The following is a 14,939-nucleotide window of genomic DNA, read 5'->3' on the forward strand; positions in this document are numbered from 1 at the left end:
GCAGTACTGCAGGCCACTTCAGCTGACTGTTATCTTCAGTTCAGCGGTTCTAATCTCATCGGCTCAAGGTTGACTCAGCCTTCCATCCTTCCGAGGTGTGTCCTCATTGGTGGAATAGAAGGATTCAAACTTAACTATGCAGATAATTTGCTTCTTTCCTTATTCAATTTGTATAGCCTACCCATATCACATATGAGCAATTAAAAACACAAAAGAATAACTGGACATAACAAAAAGCCATTTTTAAAAATAAAACTATTTTTAAAAAATCCATAATCGGTGAGAGAGCATAGTCAATTTCACTGAAATGAGGACCCAGACTGTGGGGGCGATATGCTGACTCTGTAAACCGCTTAGAGAGGGCTGAAAGCCCTATGAAGCAGTATATAAGTCTAACTGCTATTGCTATCTGGGTGGGCTGTAGATTCACTAGAACAGTCCCACACTTGTTACCACATATCCTAAAAAGACCAAGAAAGGATGCTTTGGTCTGAGTGAACTATAGAGGGAAATGAGGAAGGGCAAGTAGGAAATAGACCTTCCTTCCTTCCTCCCCTCCTCTCCCTCAAAGATCTTTGGAGAATCATGTTCTGAATCCTGTTTCAGAAAGCAACAAAGCCAAATTACCAGGACAGGGAAAGATGTCCTGCTCCCCTCATGATAAAGTTGATTGGAACATCTCTCTTTAGAATACAAAGTGAATTTGTAAGGGGGTCAATCAGTTGATTAAAAAAAAACTTCCAAAATTATTCTGCAAGAGTCTATTCCTGAAAGATCTGGATCCACCCATTTCTATGAACTCTCTGCTGAACATGCATGTTGTAGAAGTTTTACTTCGACTAGCAATATCTCTGCTTCCAATGTTTCTCCTTTCTGAAGCTTTTAAAAGGGATAGTGGTTCCTCAACCTTTTAATTTTTAATATTCCCTGGGAGTGACAAAAAGTTGTTCCTATCTAGCCACCATATTCTGTTTCTGCCCTCAGGTAAGACTTTTTAAGAAACCTCAGTGGATACCCTTTTGATAGCATTTGTTTCGGAGGTCATCGTAGACAAAGATGATTGTGCACTGAGCAGAGTCAGCTTGTACAAATCAGTGGTCATAGAAATTTAATTAATTAACTAATCAATCATTAATTATGGAGATTCTCCAATATGCAAAGGATTGAAAAATTGATATGATGCAGTACAGAGTTCTGTAATAATTGTAGGTGCTAACTGCAGAATCCATCTTTATCTCACTTCTCATTAGGAGGAATCTTATGGATGAGTAGGGGTCATGTTTGTTCTTTGGTTTTCTTCTGCCACTGTTTGGAAACTAGAATGGATCAAAATCTTAAATGGGGCTATGTTTAGATGAATAGATAATAGTGATTGTTCTGGCTCTTCTAACTATCTAATCCTTTTTCTGTTATTTTTCATTTGAAAACATTTTTTAAAACGAGATATGTTTTGAGAATTGGATTATACAGGTTGTTTTAGTCTAAACCTCCATTTATTTGTGATGGTGGAGTGTCTTTGAAATAAATACCAGAAAAATTCTATTCTATTCAAAGGGACTTATGTTGAAATAACTAGATATACTGTAGTAAAATTATTTTTAAATAATTGTTATTAAAACTTGCTTTAACTTTCCTCTTGATTATGACTGAGTTGATGACATTGGCCATGAGAACAGCAACAAAATCAGAGCCTGCAAGGAATTTAATTTTCAGTAGAATAAAAGAAGTTCTTATTTCATAATTATGATTTTATCTCTGTATTTGAATTTTTGTCATTGTTCCAGGTACACTAATATTGTTTCTTTTTCTGTGTTTGTTTGGTTTCCAAGCTGTTGAGATATCCTGAGACCAGTTTGCAGGCACATAGTTTGTTTTGGCTGTCCTAAAGGTTAAGCTAGTTACAGGAAGGAAAGGAATGACATTAAAGCTGGAATGCCAAGCTGACCATCAGAACACAATATGCTTCGTCAGCTGGCTTTTTTCTTTCTTTTACTGAGATTAAAGAGCAAAAGCTGTTCTCAAATGCATCCCCCAGTGCCAAATGAGCAATAGTGCTGGGTAGAACGAAGTCTATTGGAAAATCTCTTAAGGCGTGCCTGTCCTCAGGATACTGATGTATTCCCTCCTACTCTCTGGGCTTTGGCTGTTCTTGCTTGTCAAGGGGAAATTGCTGGGGGAAGTGGCAGCCAGCCTGACATTCTCTGAAAGAAGCAAGATGACAAACGAGATACCATCCAAGACAATGAACTGGACACATAACATTGGATTTTGCACTTGTTCCAGTCCTTATTGATTACAGTTTAAAAAAAAAATCTCATTTTTAAAACAGCAATGCTTCAGAGCTGGAGAAATGTTTGTTTTACTTTTGATATAAACTTTTGTACATTACGGTACAAAGGTTCAGATTTGCTTTTCTCAAGCAGTATGCTGGAGAGGTGTGAGGCATACGTTAATGAAATGCAAGAAAGCTCAGTTGAATCTCTTGAGTTGAGGCTGCCTCTCCAGTGATTTACTACAGTAGAATTGGGATTGTCTCTTTCCAATCATCTTGCACTAGGACAGATTGCAGCTGCGTAACTCTGCAATATTCAGAGTAAGGAAGAAAATGTTTCTTTATTCAGCGGTCCACCTTATTAGGTAGACCAGAGTCAGAAACCAATTCCACATGGCAGCGGTGAAATTCAGCTAGTTCTATCCGGTTCAGGTGAACCGGTATTGCTGGTGGCGGAAGGCTCCACCCACCCACCCAGATGTCATCATGTCCTGTTTTTGATGATCTGCGCATGCGTGGAAGGTCCTGCGCAAGCACAGAGGTGGCGCGTGCGAGCAAAGCGAGTGACGGTAAGTTGATTTCACCCCTGCCACATGGTTCAGTAGTATTTTTATTGTAAAAATATAGTAATAAAATCTGTTTATAGTAATAACTACATGCTTCTCCCTCCCTTTTTTTATCTCCATTCAAACTAGGGAGGAACTTGTCTGAGATGTTTTGCAAGTTACTGTGTTGACCAGGTTCAGGCCCCTTTTATGGTCTCTTCTTCCATTCAATATTTTGCATTAGGCTGTTGGCCTCATCAATTTCTCAGAAAGTTACTCCCTCCAGCTATGCTGAACTAACATTCTGAACTATAATCCAGCACCAGTCTCTTACTAGTTAGTAGGTGTAGTACAGCAGTTAAAGTTTAATGTATTTGGAGGGGAACAGCGTAGGGAAGTCTGGTATTAGCATCAGAAAAAAAAGGAGGAATTGCCTATGACTTTCTAATTGGGTTTCTTTTAGCTAGAGCTTCTGAGATTTAATTGCTTCAAAATCTGGAGAAATATTCCTCTAGTTTAAGATTGAGGAAAAATAATTAACTTTCCAGAACATATAGTATATCAGACATAATCTGAGTTTTGAAGTGTCAGCTCTAAAGAAATGAAAATGATTTCCTTGAGTGCTATTATGACTAAGCTGTTGCATATTTTTTTCCTGTCAAAATTTCCCTCAGGGATGTTTCTCTGCTTCCAGTTTCCCAATCCCTTAAAATGGCTTCAAGTAACTTGATGGTAACAAGAACTTAATGTACTTATAATTTAATAAAGAATTGCTTCATATCATTAGTTAACTCAGCCTCTGTCTGTCGTAGGTAGGTAGGTAGGAAGGAAGCTAGGAAGGGAGGGAGGGTATTCCTCAGCTTCCTCCAGTGATATTTTATGTCATTCATGCCTTAGACAATTCCCAGTTGGATTATTGCAAAATACTCTACATGGTACTGCTTTTGAAGACCATCTGGCTTCAGTTGGTGCAGAACAATGGCATCAGTAATTTGGGGTATGCCTCATTAGAACTTGTAACACCCCACCTAGCTCCCAGTAGGCTTCTGGGTGCAATTCAGAGTGCTAGTTAACACTTTTAAAACTCACTGGTGAGTGCCCTCTGTCTCCAATGGTATCTGCCTATCCCTTATGTTCAATAGGACTATGCTCTAGGTCTCTTCTCTGAAACAATATTATCTTCTTAGACTCAAGAGGTCTGAGTTCCTGGTGGTGGTCCTTGCCCTTTGGAATGAACCTCCCACCTTTAGAATTATTTTAGTTCTATTTAATGACATGTCTAATTTTTCTCCTATATTTTGGTTAATTGTTTTGTACCCTGCAAGCACCATGAAGAACCATGCTGCTTGAATTAGGCAGCCATTTATATTTTATAAATATTTAAGAAAAATATATAAGGACATCCACATAATGACTGTCACAGCTGCTCAAGAAAAGAATTAAATCCTTCTATATTGTATAACTTGAGTCACTGAAGCAGTCGGGGTGAGCTTAAATGGACTCCGGGGAATGGTAGAGGACAGGAAGGCCTGGAGGAACGTTGTCCACGGGGTTGCAATGGGTTGAACACAACATCACAACTAACAACAGCAACAAAATAGCAAGGACTTACTATTTAGCAAATAAATTAACATCTTCCTGAAGGCAAATAATTTGATAAATATTACTGCAGCAAATATTGTTTAAATAATAATTCTAATAAATATTAATATTACTTTAGTCTGGAGAGTATAAAGTCCTGTAAGTGTTGTTAAAGCAATGTGGTCTGCATATGAAATGAAATCATGCAATCTTTTAATATATATATTTAAAACCACATTTTTTTTAAAAAAATCTTTCTTACTACTCTAGTATCAGAATATAGAAGTACAAGGATTAATTATAGATAATGCTTTGGCACCAAACTTGTATTGATCATTGTCACCTGCACTTTACAAATGGTGAGTCTTTCTCTGCAGGTAATAAGAATTACAAATCATCGCTTGATTGAGCGGCCCTCCTGCTACTCAGATTTTGAACAACCATTGCAATTATTCTCCAATAGGTACTTGACCCAAAACCAACTAGGCTAAACTTAATCAAACTATTCTTCTCTCATTCCCCATAAAAAGATTATTATTTCATTATGGAAGAGATATCGTCCCCTGTTTCTATTTATACATAGATACATACATACGCACGCATGCACGCACACACACACACACACTTTTCTTTTTTACACTGAAGTTCAACCAGCATGTACATTCTTATATTGGTAATTTTAGTTGTTTTGACAGTGCTTCAAGTATATTTGTGTAAGAGTGTGTGTGATAGATGGAAGAAATTTCTGAGTGAAAGGCATCTATGATACCAATTTTAGGAGACATTTACACAATGTTGTGATAGCTTCCCATTTTGCAAATCCCTTTGGAGCTCAACTCAAGTAGAATTTGAGCATATTTTCCGCCTTGTGGGGGTTTGACAGCAACAGTAGTGAATAGCTGACATATTGAGGGCATGCTGTGGGTGAAAAGGTCTTGACTATTCCACCTGCCCCTTTTGTTTCCATCTCTCCTCTCCTGGGGCGCACGGCACAGTGTCTGGCTACATTGGTATAATAGTTTGCCACTGCCACCACCATCTTCCCAGGGTCAGGGGTGGGTGGAAGACAGCATGTGATAGAAATGAAACTCTCTCTCAGCCTAAGAATTTATTCAGCCATAAACTGGGCATAATAAAGATAACAACAGGAAAATCAACTCTGTAACATATATCTGGCCCTTTGAGATAATGCCTAGCCTTACATTGTGATTTAAAATGGGTTTTATTAAAAAGAAGAAAAACTTTGTTTTAGCTTGCATAATAAAACGACTAAGCAATTGGATGGAACAAGGCATTTACCACTTAGGCAAACTCGTAAAATGTTATGGAGACAAAAAGAGACAGATCTAATGGGCAGGAGCTAGATTCAAACAGTTTTAAGATGTGACAAAACTTGCAAGAATTGAGCTTGCACAAAAGCAAACTGTCATACAAAAATCTGAGTCAAATTTCTGAATGCTTTTCATGATTTCTGCGTAAATATGATCTAAAGTGTGATCTGTTCTCCACACATGCCCTAAAATTAGATAGAGAACCCAGTTAAATAATTGAGTCAAAATATTGCATTTGTTCATTCTTACAATATGGAAAATTATCTCTCACTTGGCCTGAAAAAATTGTTCGTTTTGATTTAAGACAATCCGTAATTAAGATGTATGCTTTCCATCACCCCCAATTGTTTTTTCTCAGTGTTTTAATTAAATGGAAGGGTGAGGGAGAGGCAAATCTGGTTGATAATATCACAAGCATCTCTGAAGAATCTGATCTGATTTGATTTGGTTGTGACTAGCCAAGCTATTATTACCTTCCTTGCAGTAAGGATATTTTTAGCATTTTACCAAAGCAAATGGCTGGATTAGGTTGCCCCAGCAACTGCAGTTTCACCTTGAACTCCTTTCAACACTGCAGGAAGCATTTTGAACTTTACTTTCAGAGGGGTTTGTGTAAAACAAGTAAAATCATTGGAAAATGGAGATTGTGTTCAGACATTTTAATGTACAATGTGTAGGTTACTGGATCTGAGACTGATTTGTAAACCCATTTTCATCTTACTGATGATGAATACTGTATATTAGATTAGTACAGTGTGGTCTTGTTGCGTTTGTGAAAATAAAAAAGTGGGTCTCAATTTGATGGAGTCAGCTGTGCTTAAATCTTGTGAAAATTAATAAGGCATATTAAATTGAACTTGTTTGCAGTAGGATTTACATGTGCTGTAATTTGTATTGGACTGAAGTTAGAAATTTTGGTTCCTAAGACCAATCAAGGTTTGTTGTTATCTGTAGAGCTTATAGGATATAGTCTTGATGAATAGTGGGAAGATCTGTTACCAAGGCAACAATCAGATAAATGTAGTTTGAACCCATATCAAGAAAGAGATTTATATACATTAAAAGTAGCTTTCGGCAGACACCACTGCTTCTTAATCTGGTTTATCTGATAGGGTTGACACTATCCCGATATGAGAAAAATGTGTAGAAACATCACCCAAAGACCATTTGTTGCACCAGGAACATCTTCAGTTATGAGGGACTAGGATACACATTTTAGAATATGTATATATGTGTGGATTTTGTATTTGCCCAATGGGAATTAAAACAAATGTGAAGGGTCGGTATGGGAATTGTTTTGTTTGATTAGCTTGCCCTACTTTTTACCATTAAATAGCTTTTGATTTTTTTTTTACTAAGGATCCCATTAGGATGCCATCAGAGGCAGATGGGAATGTCTGTTCTCCGAACCATCCAGCTAGCTTCAATGAACAGGCCTCCTTATCTTCTCAGCAGCCTGAAGCGATGGTTAATGCCCTCAAGGTAACATGCCTTGCTGTGCTTGGTACATATGCCAAATCTCCAACTTGTATGTTCTGTAACCATCCATAATCCATTGTTTTCAAAGCATCAGCATATTTCATAGGAAAACATAATAAACCCTGAATGCTAGTTCTCATCTCTTACATGTTATTCACAAATCATTATTATCTGTCTTGATCTGGGTTGTGAACTAGTATACTCTGTCCTCCAAGCTTGAAAAGATTGCATTAGTGAGCTATAAGGAGCCTTGTCTTTGCATCCAGACATCATATAATAGGGTTTCCCCCCCTCAAATTCTGAAAATCACACTTATAAAGGAAAAACATGGAAAGTCATATCAGTCATATCAGTATCTCTAGGCCAGCCTTCTTCAGACTGTGTTTTCCAGTTATGTTGAACTACAAGTTCCAAAATCTGGAATCTAAAACCATCAAATTGATACAAGATGATCTAGTCTAACATTCTATTTCCAACATAGAATGGGCTAATATCTTTCAGGAAAGTTTATAAACAGGGTGTCATGAAGGAGAACTGTTTATTGTACATTCTCATCATTTGAAACTAAGATATTAAATCTTACCACACAGCAATTTACCCTACATTACTACAAGATACACCCCTGGTCATTGGAAGACTGCAAAGAAGTGGTGGCATATTGTAATCTATAAAACATCTGGTTTCTGGCCACCTCTGAAAAATAGTTTGTCTTTGCATCAAATGAAAGTAACTTTCCAATGCATTGCCTTGTATTTTGGATATTTTATTAGGAAAACTATGTGCCATTATCCTGCCTCCATTTTATATTTCAAAGAATGTTTGTGAATAATACAGAATGCAAATGAAACAGGTGAAATATACAATGGCCTGATGGAGTAGTTAAAGATGATAACCAATTTTTAGTTCTCAGAGAGATGTGCCTCCATCAGCTTAATATTAAGGAAAAAACAGAATTTATAGGAAATCGTCTTACAGCAACAGCTTTACAACATCTCATTTTTGTTTTTTGGAAATGGTGAAGATTGAGCATACATTAAAGTAGCAACAGGGTTCAGGACAATAAAATGGACCCATGAAAAAGGAGAGAAAGCCACAACACATTATGCATAATCTAGTTATATTAAAAAGTCACTTTCCATTTGGATACTGCTTGGACAAATTTTGGTCATGTCTGAGCAATTAGAAACAAAATAGTGATTGCATACAGTGTGCACAAATGTGAACGTGGACTGTATAATATTACATTATATCCTTGTGTAATAGAAATAGCAGTTTAAAATAAAAAAATTGTGAGGAGGAGACATGCATGAGTGCTTGAATGCAAAAGGTAAAATCCAAGCTCGGTACTGCTTTAATACCAAGACAGTAATTTCTTTAAGTAAGGCGTCTTGGTCATTTAATTGTGGCACATAAGCTTTAAAAGAACAGTTGGCTATGAACCTTTACATTTCTAAAGAATAGCATATACCAGTGTTATAATCTAAAAAAATAGTTCATCAAAATTCCTTAAGTTTACAATGTCATCAACTTTATTATCTTTAAAAAATTTTCAAATTTCACATAATTTCCAATGTGAGTAATTAGGGACATTCACTGAGTTCAAAGCACAGAAAAGTTTATTATTGCTACCTGTAAGGCAAGAATCTAGTCAACTAAAGGTCAAAGATAAATAAGGATAAACAGAATTCATTGGGGGGCGAGGAGGAGAAAGGACTGGACTTAGGTATTTTGTGACAACACAATTACTCCAAACTGATGACATATTTAGCCCCACCTTCCCACTCAGCTTCTTCTACATATAATTGGATAGATCATAAATGTAGAAAATTTCCAAATGCATGTTTGTTATTAGATTTTTTTCAACAAACTAGCAATAAAGGCATTGTGTGTGTAAAGAAAAAAAAATAAGTATATAGTGTATATTTATGTGGCCCAAGGCAATTCCTTTACACTCTTACAAATATCACTAAAATCACATAATAATGTTAAAAGTTTATGTGGCTTGTGAGGCTTCATTTTCCTACAATTCAAGGATTTTCTTAGCCTTCACTCTCAGAGTTTGAGCCATGGGAGAATACTATTAAGTGACTTCTTCAGAAGCCTTCTGCTAGAGTATTGGCTGAAACATTTCCAGAATGGCTTCAGTGAAAGCTGCAGGATACTTATTTCAAAGGCAACCAGCTTGAGGTTCCTCCAGGTCTTTTGCCAAAATTGCTGGGGGCAATCCTGAAGCTGTCAAATCTGGAAGCACTTCAGTGAATACAGGTTGAAAAGGGTGAGACAAATCTTATCCTGAGGTGAAGTTCCGAAATGGTTTCTGGTGTACTTTGCTTAGGTAAACCAGGTACCTTTTTATTTTATTTTAATGAAATGAATTCACATTAGCTTCATGGTATGGGGGTCATTTCATCACCGTGAATCTACATTGCTCTGCACTGACCTAATAATTACTAACAAAAATCATTATGGATTTGTTAAGAACCAGACTTGCATACTACCCTTATTTCATGTATTGATTGAGAATTTTCTTTGAAAATTATGGGAATGTTGAGACATCATATATTCTGATTTCAACAAAGTATTTGACAAAGCATCTCATAATATTCTGATTTAAAAGCCAATTAAGTGTGGACTAGGTGGCATGACAATTCAGCTGATCTGAATTATTAAAGAATACTCATAATTCATTCCTCATCAAACTAGATTGAAGTATGGATTATGGATGCCATAATTACAGTCTATTAAACATTTTTAATGACTTGAATGAAGAATCCATCGGAGATGGACAGGTAATAATTTTAATAATAATAATAATAATAATAATAATAATCAAGCATACAGAAAAGATGTGATAAAATCAAGAATGGAGAGTTGGTAGAGCAAAGCACTGCATGGCCAATTTCTGGAAAAAATAAAAGATAGCAATAGCAATAGCAGTTAGACTTATATACCGCTTCATAGGGCTTTCAACCCTCTCTAAGTGGTTTACAGAGTCAGCATATCGACCCCAACAATCCGGCTCCTCATTTTATCCACCTCGGAAGGATGGAAGGCTGAGTCAACCTTGAGCCGGTGAGATTAGAACCGCTGAACTGCAGATAACAGTCGGCTGAAGTGGCCTGCAGTACTGCATTTAACCACTGCGCCACCTCGGCTCTAAAGTGGACAGTGAACAAACTTGGTTATGGTTAACAACAGGTACATTAAAGAAAGAAACAGAATCATTAATCCTGGCTGCGCAAGAACAAGCTATCCGCACAAATGCCATTAAGGCCAAAATCGAAAAATCCTCTGATGATGCCAAATGCAGACTTTGCAAAGAAGCTGATGAAACTGTTGATCACATACTCAACTGCTGTAAAAAAATCGTGCAGACTGATTATAAATTGCGGCACAATTCAGTAGCACAAATGATCCATTGGAATTTGTGCAAAAATTATAATATTAAAACAGCAACAAACTGGTGGGAACATCAGCCTGAAAAAGTCTCCGAAAATCAGATGGTCAAGATCTTGTGGGATTTCCGTATACAAACGGACAAAATACTGGCATATAATACACCAGACATCACACTGGTTGAGAAAAATAAGGTCACAATCATAGACATCGCAATACCAGGTGATAGCAGGGTCGCCGAGAAGGAACATGAAAAAATCGCAAAATACCAGGACTTAAAAATCGAAATTCAACGACTATGGCACAAACCAGCAGTGGTAATTCCAGTGGTAATTGGCACACTGGGTGCTATTCCAAAAGCACTGGAATTACATTTAAAACAGTTAAAAATTGACAAAATCACCATCAGTCAAATGCAAAAAGCCGCACTGCTTGGATCTGCACGCATATTACGAAAATACGTTACGACGTCCTAGGCCCCTGGGTGGGGCCCGACTAGTAACCAATGCCAAATCCGGCGAAACAACTGGCCGCTGTGATACAATTGTACAATAATAATAATAATCAGTGAAGGGAATTCCGATTAAATTTGGGGGTAGCTGATATAGTAGAATTCAGAAATGGAAGTCAAGAAGTTGGTAGGCTAGAGGGATGGGTTAAAAAAAGCAAACTGTCAGCTGAAAACAATACTGCCTCATCTTCAGATAGTAGTTGAAGACAGGCTTTTACATTCATGTCACAGCTTTACCTCCTCGTTATTCTACATCGGTCATATCCTACCTCAAGTATTGTGTCCAATTGTTTCAGACAAAACGGAAGAGGTTTGGAACCAAAAATACAACAAAGATGATAAGGAACCTAGCAAGCAAGTCCTGAGAAATAAATTATTTGTTGTTTTCCTGAAAAGGAATTCATTGGTCTTGTTCTAAACAAAAAATGGGAGACCATTGATTTGACTAATGACTAATCAAACTATTTTTCAAAAAGCATCACATGGAACCTTGAACTCAGTATTGAATTCAATTTACATGCCAGGTTTCTCTAGCAGCCTGAATAGATTTCAACAAATGAAGGTAATCCTCCAGAAACATTAATTCTCTTGTCTGACAGAGAAATAAAAGATTAAAAGATTCAATTGTATTGTTCCCCCATATAATCTGTGTTTTAGAGCTTTCATTTTTTTTAACAGAAATATATTTTAAAGTCATGACATTGCCTTCTATTTGTGAGAATCTGGATAGATATCCACATTTACTGGAAAAAAAAGTCTCACCATAAACATCTAAATGGAGATATAAAGTAGATTGCTTAAATTCTGGACAACCTTCTATATGGAACAAAAATATATAGCATATAATGCTGACCTAAGGATTGCAATATCCACATTCCTGTAAAGCCAGTAAATACAAAACAATATTTAAAAGTAATTGGTTGCATTTTCATACTGAAATACTTTCAAAGTATATTGTCAGCATTTTAAAAAATTCATAAGATTTCTCAGAATACAATTTTGAGCTTCAAAAATAGAAGACAAAACGAAGTACACTTAAACACATTTCTCTTACAACTCAGCACCCCACCCCTGCTCTTTTTTACTGAGGTCAGTAGGCTTTTTTTTTTTTTTTGCATTTTCATGTACTTTCAAGACTATATTAAATTAAAAGAAAAAATGCTAATTTTAGCATTAAGGAAATACTTTTTATTTGTAATGATAAATGCTAATATATCCTTTTGAGTAAGAATATAGAATCAACACTTGACAATAGAGATGTTATGGCATCATTTAGAATAAATCAAAATACAGTTGTTCATATAACATTTAAGAGTCTAAAGCTCTATTATGTATACAGGTAATCCTTGACATATGACCACAATTGAGTCCAGAATCCATGTTGCTAAGTGAGAAATTTGTTAAATGAGTTTTGCCCCATTTTAAGTGAATCACTATAGTTGCTAAATTAGTAACAAAGTTGTTAAGTGAATCTGCGTTCCCCATTAACTTTGCTCGTCAGAAGATCACAAAAGGTGATCACATGACCCTGGAATACTGCAACAGTCATAAATATGAATCAGTTGTCAAGCATCCAAGTTAAACCACATGACCAGCGGGATGCTGCAGTGGTCATAAGTGTGAAAAATGGTCATAAGAAATGTTTTCCAGTGCCATTGTAACTTTGAGCAGTCACTAAATGAACTGTTGTACATTGTATATACCTGTACTCTTGGAATGGTAGGATAATCCTGCCACCTTCTCTCATTGCAACAATCATAATATGCTTGACAAGATTAAAATGGAGTAAAGACAGTAAATTGTGATAAGATAGGCATTATCTAATATACAAGGTCTCTCTTAAACCAGCGACTCTGGACAGATGGATTTATTTGTTCATATTTGTTTTGGCGTAGCACGTTATTTTTATTTCCAGTTATTTATTTGTTTCTCTAGAGACTGCTCTAAGTAGCTTACAAATAACAACACAAAAAGTCTAAAATAATAGCAAACCAATAGCATATGTAATAACAACTTCTCTTACTTATTATTGTTCATAAAAAAATATCTTGGTAACTCCTATGCTTTATGGCTTTTCAAAAATATAATGATGATGTTCTGGCTATTTGGAGTAGGTTGTTCTAGATCACAAGGGTCAAACTCACAGCGTCACATTGCCATCATGTGACATTTGACAATGTTTTTCCCCTTTGCGGTGCTGGGGTTGGTGTGGTCTGCATGTGACCCATCTGACCCGTAGACCGCCAGTTTGACACCCCTGTTCTAGATTGTAGAGAGGCCATCAGTGAGAAAACTTGACACAGCTTTTATGTCTTGTTATTCAAGACATAGGATTTAGTGTATTATTTGGAACCAGACACTAAGAACTGGTATATGCTGTGTGGGCTCCTTGTGTGCAGTTTCTATGTTACTTCCTTCCCATTTCATAAAGAGAATAATCTCATTTGCTAGACCCAAAAACTTGATGTAACGCCTCACCACATTTGATTGTCATGGGATAAGGGTACAGGTGCGTTTGTAAATTGATTAACAATGGGAAATTATTACGCCAGCAAAATGTGATATGGTCCCCTAGAATTGGATCTAGTACTTTCAAACTTGTATACATACCGTATATATGGTCCAAAATTATGGCTGAATAGGGTTGTGACCATGTCTGTTGATGATACCAAACTATTGAGAGTGGTAACATCAAAAAGGCATTGTAAATAGCACCAAAAAACCTCTCTCTATTAGGTTAGAGCTTCAAAATGGCAAATTCAGTAAAGTATAAATTACTATAAAAGAATGCATGTTGGCAGAACAGAAATCTAAACTTATACATTAATGGGGTATGAATTATCAATGACTATCAGGCTCACTAGAAGACTTCGGGGAATTTTCTGGACATTAAATCTAGTGTGGTTTGATGTGGTTAGACTCTAAATTGATGCACGGTTTAATGTAGAGAGCCATAGAGATGACCTTGGAGAAGCCATCCGGAAGTCTCAGCAGGTACAGAAGCATGCATTAAACCCACGGAGATGAGAAAATATTTTTTTAAAAAAACTCTGAGTCCCTGGAGTATAAGACAGAGGGAGAGAAAAATGCAGGATGATAAGATAGTGTCACTACAGAGTATTTCAGAGAAGTATTTCAATGAAGTAGTGTTCTGGTTTTCTTTCCTGATCTGGTCTACATCATAGGTTCTCTGACACCTAAGCTCTCTGATAGAAAAACTGGCAGCACGGCTAGATAAGAATCTTTGTTGTGAACTGGAAACAGACTAGTACAATATTCATGTTGGCCTCTGTCAACCTAAAATACTTTTTTTTATATCCATTGTAATTTTATTTTGAAGCTTATTTATCTCACCCTTTACATGGTTTAATTGACATTTTTCCCTTTATCTTTCCCTTTATCTTTATCTCCTGGCTTTGTAGTGAACAACTTATTGTTAACCCTGTTTTCTGTCCTGAGAAGCTTTGGTTCTCAACAACTCCCATACTAATCAAACAGAAAAGGAATATTGAGTTATGTTCAATGGAAAGGTCCACCCAATGTGCAGCTGTAAATTCCAAATCATTGCCTCATAGAGTGGAAAGGCCATGTAAACTACTGACTCCAATCTCTTGGACAAGAATACAAATTAAAATTTCCTTGACAGATAGCTGTCTAGCCTCGACCTTGATCACATCAAGTGAAGGGAGCCCACAACCCCTATGGCTATAGGTTCCACTAGCCACTGCTTTTATTATTGGGAAGGTTTTTCCCCCTAACATTTAGTAGAATGTGCCTTTCTTCATTTTAAAAGCATTATTCTGTGTCTTGCACTCTGAAACCAC

General features: G+C 36.5%; 1 protein-coding gene across 3 annotated transcripts in view; it reads left to right on the forward strand.

The window, feature by feature from the left end:
- The window catches only part of CCDC85A (coiled-coil domain containing 85A), a 146,014-nt gene that overhangs the window by 114,410 nt on the left and 16,665 nt on the right, over positions 1-14,939 (forward strand). Inside the window, exon 4 of one of the 3 annotated variants that reach the window (XM_032217177.1) lies at positions 7,089-7,211. The exons of the other annotated variants lie outside the window; for them this stretch is intronic. Within the exon in view, the coding sequence (XP_032073068.1) occupies positions 7,089-7,211 (123 nt within the window). The remainder of the gene's footprint in view (positions 1-7,088; positions 7,212-14,939) is intronic. 3 annotated transcript variants of the gene reach the window in all.

The sequence above is a fragment of the Thamnophis elegans genome, chromosome 4 (genome assembly GCF_009769535.1).
Source record: "Thamnophis elegans isolate rThaEle1 chromosome 4, rThaEle1.pri, whole genome shotgun sequence".
Taxonomy (NCBI): domain Eukaryota; kingdom Metazoa; phylum Chordata; class Lepidosauria; order Squamata; family Colubridae; genus Thamnophis; species Thamnophis elegans.